Source organism: Gadus morhua, chromosome 19 (assembly GCF_902167405.1).
Source record: "Gadus morhua chromosome 19, gadMor3.0, whole genome shotgun sequence".
Taxonomy (NCBI): Eukaryota; Metazoa; Chordata; class Actinopteri; order Gadiformes; family Gadidae; genus Gadus; species Gadus morhua.
In genome coordinates, this window is record NC_044066.1 from 8,008,376 (window position 1) to 8,019,767 (window position 11,392).

Here is an 11,392-nt window from a genome sequence, read left to right on the forward strand (position 1 = left end):
AGGCCGGCGGGCGACAAGGTGCGAAGTATTCTCGCGATAGTTCATAATTTCCACGTGGTGCTCCCATGGACCTCCTCCTGGCACACAGTGAAGCGTGATACCCCTCCTGTTCACTAGGAGGCGTTCTTTTTTTCTTGTTCTTCTTCTTCTTTTTAGTATCTTATCCACATTATTCACGTGCGTTTTTCCTGCGCTAGCACTAGCCCGTGTTGTCGCTCACATTTGCAAACATGCCAACCAAGAGAAAACGTCGAGGAAATAGCGCGGCGGAGAAAAAGGCGAAACAGGCCAGATTAATGTTGGAAGAGGGCCTCGATGCTATAGATTCAACGGCACAACAGGAGATCGTGGTCCCAGCACCAGTTTCTATGGTAAGTTGGCTTGATTTGACCAAGTGTTGGCTGAGTCACAAGCCTATGCAGTTAGATTAGAATAAACCCAATACAAATGATAAAAAAAATGGTGGATTTCGGCTTGACCGTAAACTGTTTCACTTTCTTCATTAGGGTAAATGGAAAAACAAAGAAAGAGTCCTAATTTTCTCTTCAAGAGGCGTCAACTTCCGAACGAGGCATCTGATGAACGATTTAAGGACCATGATGCCTCACTCCAAAGCAGGTTGGTGTCCTGTATGCGTTTAACCCCCAAGACACTTTGAAAATGCAATATTGTCACAACTATGTCATCTACAAATTATCATCATCTAATTTCTAGATGACATAGTTTGGATAAGCATCAGCCACTGATTATGTATGCGTTCTCTTCAGATACAAAAATGGACAGAAAGGACAAACTCTTCGTCATAAATGAGGTGGGTCTGCTTGACTTGACTCCTTGGCATTTTAAAGAGCAGATGTCATGATTTTAGTCATCCAACTGTTTGCTAAATGTTCCCACAGGTGTGTGAAATAAAAAACTGCAACAAATGTCTCTATTTTGAGGCAAAGAAGAAACAGGATCTTTACATGTGGTAAGTTTTTCCCATTTGCTTTTATTATGCTCTTAATTGTCTACATGGTTGTGTTGGATTGACTAAAATACACATTCCTCTTCATCACAGGATGTCAAACAGCCCCCATGGACCATCCGTAAAGTTTCTTGTACAAAATAGTGAGTATTCATATTGTATATTACATGCTTGTCAATGCGTCTGAAGCCTTATTTCAAAGTAAATGTTACACCATTGAAGGGTTTGAATTCCTGTTTACCGTATCATCTGTTACACAGTACACACACTGGCTGAACTGAAAATGACGGGAAACTGCCTCAAAGGGTCCAGGCCACTGCTGTCCTTCGATCCTGTAAGTACAATGTTTGCTTAAAGCTTACTTGGTTCTATATTTGAATCCATCTACTAGGTTACTTGCATTTAGCTGACGCTTTTATCCAAAGCAATTTGAAATGTGTCCATTTTTTTTAGAAGAAAGTGAAACAATATATCGCTGTTGGTACACAAGTGCCAAGCACTTATTGTTGGTTAATCCATATTTCCGTATACAACAAAGATAACTAGGATTAGATGCTAAACAATGCCAAGTACTATTTATTTATTTTGTGCCTGGACCGACAACATGCAAGTGCGTAAGAGAGGTGTTTTTAGGAGAGTAAGGAGGGAAAGGGGCGGTTGGGGTAAGGGAAGAGGCTGCAGATTCCACCGCAGTCATTTTGCCGATGTTTTCATCAGAAAATATTTCAAGTTGGACATAACGTCATTAAGAAGCAAAGGATGGGAATGTGACTTAGTTAGTTATGCAGACATTAGGAAGGAATCCAGTACCCATCAGTTGGGAATCAAAACTCCTGACCTGAGTTAATATTTGTGGTGGGGCTAGATATTGACATGTACTCATGTCCTTGGTGCATTAGATTCAGTCAAGTCATTCTTGTGAGTAACTTGTAGTTTCATTTTTTTGGAATGCTATGCTGACTAATTAATGGTATATTTCCTTTTTATTCACAGAAATTCGACAAGGAACCTCACCTTGCTTTACTGAAGGAGTTGTTCACCCAGGTAGGTTTACTACTATGTCATTTGTCAGTTGAGATCTCTATTACCTGCAGTAAATCTGGATATGGGATATGGAATAAACTATCATAAATAACTGTTTTCTGTTTTAGACATTTGCCACACCACATTATCACCCCAAAAGTCAACCGTTTGTGGACCATGTCTTCACATTCAGCATTGCAGACAACCGGATCTGGTTCAGAAACTACCAGGTGAGACTACATCGCTCTATTTAGAAATAAGAATAATCATGCATAACATCAATACTTCCATTACAACAATTCATTAAAACATTTTATTTTAGTTAAAGTGATGATGGGTACTGTAGTGAAGAGGGTGTTTGGCTCTGAGCAGAAAGGAGTGGAGTTCGATCCCCAATGTCAAAGGCCTCACTCCTCCCATTGCTCTGTGCCCTAGATTATTGAAGAGGACGGCTCTCTGGTGGAGATTGGGCCTCGCTTCGTGCTCAACATCATCAAGATCTTCCAGGGGAGCTTCGGGGGTCCAACCCTCTTTGAGAATCCCCACTTCCAGTCTCCCAACATGGTAGGGATCTCAGTTAGTGACAAGCACCTTGGAATACCCATTTTGGAAAATGTACAACAAATAATTTACATTGTTGGAAACGTGACAATGTCAGTGTTTTTCTATGTTGAATCATGTACATTTTGTAAAACTTCAGGACAGTCGTGTTGTAAACTTAACATCAGCTCATGCATTGCGTACATCTTTACAACGTGGTGTCAGGCTACAACAAACATCCATGTCGTTGTAAACCTGACATCCCGATGGAAAGCTGTAAACAGTCGCTGGCTCTGTGACGTTGCGCTGGGAGTCGGCAAACGATTTGCTCAACGTGCGCCTCTTCTCCCACCCCCCCCCTACAGCACCGGCGGGAGCTGCGACAGGCCAGCACGGCCAAGCTGCGCGAGAAGCAGATGCTGAAGGAGATCCAGAAGATGAAGCGGTTCGAGAACAAGGAGGTGGCCACCAAGGACGTGACGGCGGACGTGTTCGCCACGCCGGGGCAGGAGAAGCCCGTCCACATCCAGGAGGTGGAGCCGAGCCAGGAACCCCATAAGAGGAAGCCCAAGCCCTTCAAGAGGAGACGCATGCAGATGAGGAGCTAGGACCAGACGGTGTGTCCCGCTGGATGGGCGGGCGTGACAGAGCAGGGTTTGAACTGTAAAAGATTCAGAAGTATTGTCGTGTTGCAATTTTTATTGCTGTTTCAGTGCGAATAAGAGGATTTTTCTATCCCAACTGGGGATTTCAAATGTGTTTTTATTTGGTTCTTGTATGTCACTATTATGTACACCAACTGTATGTAATCCAACTTCCGAAACGTCTGCAAGGACAAAGCCGTATAAAACAGATTTTATTTTATCTGGAACCTTTTTCTGTAATAAATCCTACATCATTTTACAAATTCCAAATGTTTAGAAACACCTTCATTCTGTTGGAATTGTTTTGGGTTTAATATATATAAACCAGGGAAAAACAAGATGCTTTGGTAGGTGGAAATGGGTGCCCCTGTAAATTCTAATTTTAAGGTATTTTCACCTTGAGAGAAATAGTAGATAAGTTGTATGTGACTGCTGGTATTTGTCCAATACTACCACCTTGTGTGACGTCACTAGACCAGAGGGAATTTAAAAAGCTTGTAATGGCTAATTACACTTAAGCTAGTTGTAAATTATGGGTCCTTTTTAATACATAAGTCGGTGTATAGAAAAATTCTTGTCTAGTACAAATATGAAATAAGAAATTACTCAAAACTAAAGATCTTAGTTTTATTAGTAAAATGTTTAATTGACTGCAATACTGAAATGTTTGAACATAGCTTCCTCAACGGTCTAATGTTACATATGAACAGGCATATTTACATATACCGTGTATATATGCGCAGAACACAAACTCAGGGAAAAAAGCATTCACTCAGCCGATATACCAACATTTGTGAACATGGGTTAAGTTGACAGTGGGAACATTATTGTGCACCGCACTGGCCCAGAGGCCAGACTCTCATGACACGGGTCGTAGAATACATCTAGGGCCTTCATTACCACTCTGTAACCAGTGCCTCATTGGTAAACTTACTGTAGTGCTTTACTCAAACTAGCTTCTGTTTTGAAAGTGACTGCTGGTGGCCTGCATCCCTTTTCCATCAGTCATCCCCCACTTCTTCATCTGGACAGCAGTAGTACTCCACAAAGCATATCTGTCCGTCGTTGTTCCTGACCAGGTACTGCAGGGAAAGGAAGCCCCTGCTGTCCGTCCTAACAGAGACCTTGCAGGACAAGGCCAGGGCCTTGGTGGACGACTTCAGCAGGGACATCTTATACCTGTGCGTCCGTCGACAAAGGGGATAGTGTATTAGTTTCTTAGTGGTACAGTGACAGGAAACGGAGTGAGCTGTACGGTGATAGGAATAACTTTACATTTGGTGATGAAGACGTCCACGTATTCTGGGAATATAACTCAGTTAACCTGTTAATCTGTGTCTTGGTGCACTGGAAGAGCTCCATCATGTCAGAGTCTTTGGGATAGTCATAGTGGGCATTTCCCGAGTTCCCAAATGTGGACAACCTGGAGAGAAAAAAAGGACATAATTGGAACAAAGTTTAATTGAGGTTTAATAATGTTCAAATATTTTTCCCTAGTTTCTTAATACTAATGTTCTTTTCTCTTTCATTTCCCAATTAGGATAACTGACCAGATGTAAGTTCACATCTCTTCTATCTAAAATAAATTGTTTATTAATCAGTCAAAAATGTCCCGTTGATTTGGTTATCATGCACTTGCAAAGGTACTGATCAATCTAAAGAAAAATAGACATGACTCGGGTGGTTTGCAATTGCAACACATGTTTAAGGACTGAACTGTGGGATATGGAATAAAAAAAGTAGACAATGCCGACCTGAAGTAAGGCTGGTTGGGGGACATGGTGATCTGTAGCACCTCACTGGTCATGTCCAGCTCAGAGAAGGCCTCCTTTAGGCTCTCAGACTGGAGGATAACCTTGTATAGGAGGGAAAATAAACAAACAGCATCTTTAATATAAAGTTACATTTGAGTGAGTGAACCCCCTACGTACAAAATTATAAAGGTCTACCTTGTTTGTGACATTGCTGCTGCAGAAGTCAAAATCAATGGGCTCCTCGGGTTCCTGTGTGTTGATCTTACAGACGGTCACCACCCCACCTTCTTCCAGGAACAAGGTGAGCGGGTAGCCATAGCCCATGTAACACATCCGCAGGGCTGTGCTAACTCCTGTCCACGAAGTGGGGAAATGGAATGGAATTTAAAAGGAAAGAGACAAACTATTACTAGAGAGTAGCTATTGAGAGTTGACCTGTTTTCAAACGCATTCAGTACAGCAATAACTAATCATTTTTTCGAGCAAAATCACAGTCCATTAACCATTAATACATAACCAGATTCTTATTACTTAATATTCTGGATAAAATGTACTTTTAACCTGATATAATCAGCATGCTTAGTGTAACATACCTGGCACAGTGCTCCCTCCAAAGATTGTGAGGCAATCCAACAAAACAGTCAGATTGACCTGGAACCCAACAGAGTCTTCCTTAATGGTAAACTCTTGAAAGATATCAGCCTGGAAAAAGAAACCTAATTAGTTATTTTTGCTTAAAGGCAATACATAAACAATAACTGTAAGCTAACAGTGTTATATTATTCTGATTAAATGAAACAAACCTGGATGAAGGCATTGGCTTGTAGACATTTAGAGTCTTCCACGGTGACCTTAAGACCGTTAGGAGTAGCACTGAAGATGGCATGGTCTTTGAAGGTGATCGCTTTCAATATGTTGGAGATGTTACGAGCATTATCCAAACTAGCCACCAGAATGTATTGGGCATCATCCGTTTGGGACTGCGTTGACAGGGGCATTACGACACTGAAATAAACAGAAGCAACTGTGACTATTGACTTCTAAAAACGGAATGACATCAATCAAAGGACATTCATTCCCAGTATGTGACATTTGGTCCACGGTCGTTTTATAATTATAACCCATAGGCCGATCAACATATCAACATGTTGTTGATGTACTTAGAAGAATCCACGCCACCTTTTATGTTTGTATGCTAGTAAGTAAGTGAACCAACTGAGTTAAGCTTCACCGTAACATAACACCAATTTAATATTTTTAAAATAGTAGCCGATAGAGGTCAATGTATTTGTCTGTTTAATTGTAAAGCTTACTTGATACTTGCTGTGGCGTTGGTATTTTGAAGAAACGCGCCTTGAGTGTTTTCACTCAACTTCCGTGTTTGTTTTTTAGGTCAGGAAGTCCTAGTTCGCGCATGCGTCAATTTATTCTAGAAACACTGTCGCAGCATCCGATGCTACATTCATGATCCGAGGCGGAGACGACGATTTGTCCAATTTAAACTGTGGGACAGTGCTTAACATTGGCGCTTGGCTCTCGAGAAGGTGAGAAGCCTAGCTAAGAACTCGTCCCGTATGGACATTCATGAAAATAACACCGCTGGTCACGCTCAGCGATGGTCTACACTCGAGGTAACTGTTAGCTCTTTGGGTTAGCCTCGCAGCCTGCTAGTTCAATGAACTTGTCGACAAGACCCCGCTAGGTCGTGACATCAAACGGGAATGCGTCGATAGATATACAAGCGATACATTGTATTGCGTTAATGTGTTTGGACATTGTCTGTTAAGCCATAAACTGGTGGAACTTTTTCAGGTGATGCTTTCACCCAACACATGCGCAGACATGGCTTCGCGACAGGTTATCTATCATAATGAGGCGACTCGGATCCTCAGTGACGAACCATAACAATTTAAAAACACTTGACATTTTATTGTTTTTATTATTATTTCTCAAGGTGATATATACAGGTGCTGGTCAAATTATTAGAATATCATGAAAAAGTTGATTTATTTCAGTAATTATATTCAGAACGTGAAACTTACATATTATATCAATTCATTACACACAGAGTGATATATTTGAAATGTTTATTTCTTTTAATTTGGATGATTAGTACTGACAATTACTGAAAATCCCAAATTCAGTATCTCAGAAAATTAGAATATTAGTTACGACTACTACAAAAAATGATTTTTTAGAAATGTGGGCCAACTGAAAAGTATGAACATGGAAAGTTTCAGCATGTATGGCAATCAATACTTAGTTGCAGCTCCTTTTGCCTGAATTGCTGCAGCAATACGGCGTGGCATGGAGTCGACCAGTCTGTTGCACTCCTCAGGTGTTATGAGAGCCCAGGTTGCTTTAATAGTGGCCTTCAGCTCTTCAGCATTGTTGGGTCTGGCATCTCGCATCTTCCGCTTCACAATACCCCATAGGTTTTCTATGGGGTTAAGGTCAGGTGAGTTTGCAGGCCAATCAAGAAGAGGGATACCATGGTCCTTAAACCAGGTACTGGTAGATTTGGCACTGTGTGCAGGTGCCAAGTCATGTTGGAAAATGAAATCGTCACCTCCATAAAGTTGGTCCGCGGCAGGCAGCATAAAGTGTTCTAAAACTTCCTGGTAGACTGCTGCATTGACCCTGGACCTCAGGAAACACAGTGGACCAACAGCAGCAGATGACATGGCACCCCAGACCATTACTGACTGTGGAAATTTTACACTGGACTTCAGGCAACGTGGATTCTGTGCCTCTCCTGTCTTCCTCAAGACTCTGGGACCTTGATTTCCAAAGGAGATACAAAATTTACTTTCATCTGAAAACATAACTTTGGACCACTCAGCAGCAGTCCAGTCCATTTTGTCTTGAGCCCAGGCGAGACGCTTTTGACGTTGTCTCTTATTCAAGAGTGGCTTTACACGAGGAATGCGACAGCTGAAGCCCATATCTTGCATACGTCGGTGTGTGGTGCTTCTTGAAGCACTGACTCCTGCTACAGTCCACTCTTTGTGGATCTCCCCCACATTTTTGAATCGGTTTTGTTTGACAATCCTCTCCAGGGCGCGTTTATCCCTCTTGCTTGTACACTCTTTTCTACCACATCTTTTTCTTCCCTTCGCCTCTCTATTAATGTGCTTGGACACAGAGCTCTGGGAACATCCAACCTCTTTGGCAATGACCTTTTGTGTCTTGCCCTCCTTCTTTAAAGTATCAATGGTCATCTTTTGGACAGTTGTCAAGTCAGCAGTCTTCCCCATGATTGTGTGTCATACAGAATCAAAACGAGAGACCATTTAAAGGCTTTTCCAGGTGTTTTGAGTTAGTTAGCTAATTAGAGTGTGGCACCAGGTGTCTTCAATATCTGACCTTTTCACCATATTCTAATTTTCTGAGATGTTGAATTTAGGGTTTTCATTGGTTGTCAGCTATAATCATCTTCTTTTTGGCAAAAAACACTTATAATGTATCAGTCTGTTTGGAATGAATGTATACATTCTACAGGTTTGACTTTCTAAATGGAATTAATGAAATAAATCAACTTTTTCATGATATTCTAATAATATGACCAGCACCTGTATATATATATGCACATCACTAACGCATGCCTCACATGGTGAGGCATGCGTTGTGATCTATCTATGTGTAAACCCCATGGCTATAGGAATGGTAAACACCCCATCCAGACAGAAGGAAACATACAGCATAGGAAACATGCTCCTTCTAGGATGGCGTGCAATAGGCGCCATCCTATACTATTCACATTTATTCAAGTCTAAAGCCTTACATATAACCCATCCATGTCTAAGGAAAGACTTTTTTGATAAAGTGAAAGAGGGGGTTGGTGGGGGCATAATTGTGTTTCTGTTTGAATAAACACATTCCTAAACTGATCCACATAAGGACACGTTTTGTGAGCCTCTTATTCATGGTACAGTTAAAGAAGGCTGGCCTGTGCCCTGTTTCAAGCAGCTGGATTTCAAATTTACCCGGATATTTTAATTCTGAATTCAAGGAATGGCTGAATTTTTAATTTTAGATCCCAAGCGTAGACTGTACTCAATTCAGTTATCGTGATGACTCATGCTGTGAGTCTAACCTGGAGCAATCCTGGTACACAACAGGTTAGGTCAGAGATAACTCCGCCCAAGGCTGTAATCAAAAATATTTGCATTGTCTAATTGCTGTAGTTAATGGCAGCTAACAACTTTTACATGGTTATATCCTCAATTACTGTACTCTTATAATTGTCCCTCCTTATTAATATTTGACCATAACAATTTAAAGCTAGGGTATGCAATTTGAAGAAACCAGTCAGATTGAGATAGATTTGGAAAGTATCCAGCCTTTGGATGGCGATGTAGTGCAAATTAACTTACTTGGGTGAGTTGCATCTGAGGGTGACCTGAATAAGGGTGGGAATTCCTTTCAAAATCCAGTTTACCCTGACTGGTTTATGCAATTTGCCTCCCCTACCTTTATATTTTTAACATATCCTGTGACATAGTATTTGGGCCGTTCTGTAGAACAGGCAGGCCGGGTAGGACAGGTTTCTTCTGATGTAAGAGCAGGACAACATTGGTGATCTGTCAGAGTAAATGTTTGCAATGTTGCAGTTGAAAAGGCCCCTCACTCAAATTAACAGTTAACTTTGCAAATACTACTATACAAACAAAATGGAAATGTCGAGTGTTTGTTGCCAAATTTATATAATTGCCACTACTTTATGACACTTAAATGTGTAAATGAACTGCCTTTGTTTGCTTGAATTTGAACGTTGACATAACTAAAATATGTGTTTTTGGCTGAGAGTTCCAAGGAGTGTTTTAATAACAAGCAAAGTTGTATATGTAGTGTGCCCCACACAGTTGTGTTATAGGTGTAAGAGAAGCTCCATTCTCGGACATGGACATCAACATCAACCACTGCCAAGACATAGCTCCATACATCCACACATACCTCATATGCCTTCAGGGAAAAGGCACGTTGACGCCACAAAAAGAATGCACCTTGAGTACGGGGCAGAGTAGAATATCAAAAACTGGCTGGTGGAGAGAGGCTAAAACTGTATTTGCAGCAGTTTTTTCAAAATCTGTTGTAGTAACAGTTACCAAATGCATTGCATCGATAACTATGTTGTAGATAAGACATATTACCACGTTGTTACCTGTGTTTGATAGTTAATTGATATAATCCCCACTCCATCTGCCCGCCTTAACTCTCCCTCATTTACAGGGTTTTCTACGACTGGATCCCAACCTTCATCAAAGCCATGGTGTGTATCCCCTGCATTGTGATCCCCGTCCTCTTGTGGGTCTACAAGAGGTTCATCGAGCCCATCATCTACCCCTTCATAGCCCCGTTCATAAACAAGTTCTGGACCAAGAAGGCGGTACAGGAGCCGGCCCTAGACAATGCCAAGAATGCAGACATGAGCAATGGAACCAGCACGGTAAATCCAGATCCTGATGGAAATCGACAGCGTCATGAGCTTTTGGTTATTGATACTTATGGTTATTGGTGGTTATTAGCACTGCAGAATGTGGCACACAACTGTAGATTCAGATCTGTGTCTCATGCTTGTTTTTTGTAAAGGTACCTTGAAAGGCATTCTTTTAGTTGAGTTGTTCAGTAGCTTGTTGATAACGTTCAAGCTGCCAGTTTGACCTGTTGTTTACTGTTGTTGACTTACTGACTCATGTATTTATCTACGGTTTCGGATGTTTTCCTAAATTGTATAATCCACAGTTCCTAAAATTTGGCAGAGAAACTACAGGTTCATCTTTAGCCTTGCATTTGCTACCTTCTTTATCTTGTTTTTGTATATACACATGCTTATTTATATGCATCTACATTTTTCTATGCACGTTATTTATGGTTATTTTGCTATTTCGCCCAATAATTATACATTTGTGTTTCAACACAAATATATAAGGCAATACAAACTATAGATTAATTTTAATCTCTATATTGAGTAGAGCAACGGAAACAATTCCCCCTGGAATAATGAAGCGACCTGTCTGGCAGCCATTTTGACTAATGTTGGTTTTTCATGTGTTTCAGCCTCAGAGTAATGGTGAAGCCACAGCCAACGGGACAGCTACAGTAGCAGACAAGAAGACGGATTGACAGCTGCATGATGTTAAATATATGTACTTTTTTTGTAAATAACTAATTCCCAATGCAGAAGATTTATTAACTTATTAAAGCAACCTTCATTGTCATAGATCCGGTAGTCATATTTGAAAAATAATTGTGTGTCTTATTGTAATTATTTTAACTCTTCTCTTGATGTTAATACATTTTTAGATAGGCCTATGATTCTTCCTAAATTCATGAAGTGATATTTAAGTCATTTTTCATTCCATAAACCGTCAGGTCATTTTTGCAAATCAGCTTCCGATTTGTGTCAACAAATAAAACGGCTTTCTATGAAAATTATCCAAATAAAGTTTCTTTATGCATAA

General features: G+C 40.7%; 3 protein-coding genes across 5 annotated transcripts; 2 read left to right on the plus strand and 1 right to left on the minus strand.

Moving 5' to 3' along the window:
- The first annotated feature begins 67 nt into the window (after positions 1-67).
- Positions 68-3,444, plus strand: bxdc2 (brix domain containing 2). The gene is made up of 10 exons (XM_030342329.1): positions 68-371; positions 507-618; positions 768-811; positions 900-970; positions 1,061-1,110; positions 1,228-1,301; positions 1,961-2,011; positions 2,119-2,220; positions 2,426-2,554; positions 2,896-3,444. The coding sequence occupies exons 1-10, from the start codon at positions 231-233 to the stop codon at positions 3,136-3,138; spliced, it is 1,017 nt and encodes a 338-aa protein (XP_030198189.1). The 5' UTR covers positions 68-230; the 3' UTR covers positions 3,139-3,444.
- Positions 3,445-3,787: 343 nt separating this feature from the next.
- rad1 (RAD1 homolog (S. pombe)) lies at positions 3,788-6,395 on the minus strand. 2 transcript variants are annotated; one of them, XM_030342333.1, is made up of 7 exons: positions 6,242-6,395; positions 5,732-5,933; positions 5,522-5,630; positions 5,124-5,281; positions 4,929-5,029; positions 4,450-4,597; positions 3,788-4,353 (listed from the first exon to the last, which is right to left on the minus strand). In XM_030342333.1, the coding sequence occupies exons 2-7, from the start codon at positions 5,924-5,926 to the stop codon at positions 4,348-4,350; spliced, it is 717 nt and encodes a 238-aa protein (XP_030198193.1). In that variant the 5' UTR covers positions 5,927-5,933; positions 6,242-6,395; the 3' UTR covers positions 3,788-4,347. The 2 variants fall into 2 exon arrangements, with proteins under 2 accessions (XP_030198193.1, XP_030198192.1); XM_030342332.1 differs by having other exon boundaries at positions 4,499-4,597; positions 6,242-6,394.
- Positions 6,344-11,392, plus strand: c21h18orf32 (chromosome 21 C18orf32 homolog). Of its 2 annotated transcripts, none has more exons than XM_030342339.1 (3): positions 6,344-6,472; positions 10,161-10,377; positions 10,989-11,392. In XM_030342339.1, exons 1-3 carry the CDS (start codon positions 6,393-6,395, stop codon positions 11,052-11,054), a joined length of 363 nt encoding a protein of 120 aa, XP_030198199.1. In that variant the 5' UTR covers positions 6,344-6,392; the 3' UTR covers positions 11,055-11,392. The 2 variants fall into 2 exon arrangements, with proteins under 2 accessions (XP_030198199.1, XP_030198200.1); XM_030342340.1 differs by having other exon boundaries at positions 6,365-6,559.